Consider the following 1,454-nt stretch of genomic DNA (forward strand, 5'->3'; position numbering starts at 1 on the left):
AGGAATGCGGAGTGGGTGGCAAGGTCTCAAACCTGCCCCCAAACTCACCCTCCCTGCCCAATGCACGGATCTGTCTCCAGGCCCCTCAATGACAAGCATGCCATGGAGACGGAGAGAACGAGTAAGGTCAGGGAGGACATAAGACTTCTTGAAGGGCAATGCAGCTTCCTGGCTCTGAGTCTTCATTGAAACCAGGCATAGTTGTACAGGGCTGGCTATTACAAACCTCTGAACTGCTACAGATGAATCTCAAAAACATCCCTCCTTTCTCTCACCACCCAAACATACTTATGACCAAGTGTGCACCATGGAGGCTAATGCTGGGAGTGGGTGGGGAGGGGAGAGTGGGGGGGGGCACTCCCTTCAAAGCACAGCCCACCAAGCAGAATGCATAATGAATGGCAAGCACTGTTGTCTCTTTCATGTGTTTGGTTTGGCCCTGGAAGGACAGACCACAAGGTAGGAAAGCAGTAATGCAGAGGAGGCAGTAGCCAAGGGCAGGATTAACCAGGGCAGGGTGGCGGCTCACTCTTCTGAACTAGAACATCAAAGCCAGCTGTGCGCATTCTTCCCCCCAGAACTTCATGTTTACCATTTTGAAGACGTAATTATCGAAGGGCCAGACAAGTGATGTGCCCTGCCCTGGGTCAGACTGGAGTGGCGAAATGAACCGGGGATGGCATCTTAATCCCAGCCCCCGATAACACTCTCCCAGTCTTTAACAGGGTTCCAGACACGGATAAGCACGAGTGGATAACCAGACAGGGAACCAGAGGAGGGGTAGGGGAGGGATGACACAGCGATGGACAGAGGAGCCACAAAGCCATTCCAACCTCAAGCAGGAAGGTCAGCTGGGCCTGTGAAGCCCAAACCTCAGTCACTACTGTGCTATTTTCATGATACTGGACAGATCCTGGTACAAACTGTACTGTTATTTACTTAATATTATCCTGAAATAAATATATTTTAAAAGTAAACACTGTCTCACTCCCATAAATTCTAAGCCAGTATCACTTACCAAAAATAGACAGTAAACCTAGGAATGAATACAATAAAAACCTCATGAAACTTTGGCTCTATTCTCTGCCCTCAAAAGGGTTCTGAAGGATAAGCTCAGATCTGCTACCTTTGTTAAAAGGAAGATTACCCATTGTCAGGGTGGGGCGGGGAGTGGAGGGGTGGTGTTCAAGACAAAGTAGCAGTATGCTAAGACTTTTTCCTCGACCTGCTCATAAGGTTAGAAAAATAATTAGAAAGGGGACAAAATTTCTCTCTTTGTGGTTCAGTTTTATTGAATGCCCTCTTCCAGAATCACCTAAAATGATCTAACGTAACAGCAGGACTACCATCCCTGCTCTTGAAACATGGACCGACATGGACCAATGTGAGCCACCATGGGCTTGAGCAGTGTCCAAAGCAGAGTCACAGGGATGTCCCTGGTACTGGGCAGCACA

At 48.4% G+C, this 1,454-nt stretch overlaps 1 protein-coding gene across 1 annotated transcript in view; it reads right to left on the minus strand.

The window, feature by feature from the left end:
* DPYSL3 (dihydropyrimidinase like 3) overlaps window positions 1–445 on the minus strand; it is a 41,302-nt gene extending 40,857 nt beyond the window's left edge. Inside the window, exon 1 of the mRNA XM_007449589.1 lies at window positions 410–445. Within this exon, the coding sequence (XP_007449651.1) occupies window positions 410–424 (15 nt within the window). The 5' untranslated portion in view covers window positions 425–445. The remainder of the gene's footprint in view (window positions 1–409) is intronic.
* Between the last annotated feature and the right edge of the window lie 1,009 nt (window positions 446–1,454).

This window comes from Lipotes vexillifer, unplaced genomic scaffold, assembly GCF_000442215.2.
Source record: "Lipotes vexillifer unplaced genomic scaffold, Lipotes_vexillifer_v1.1 scaffold1559, whole genome shotgun sequence".
In the NCBI taxonomy this organism is placed as follows: Eukaryota; Metazoa; Chordata; class Mammalia; order Artiodactyla; family Lipotidae; genus Lipotes; species Lipotes vexillifer.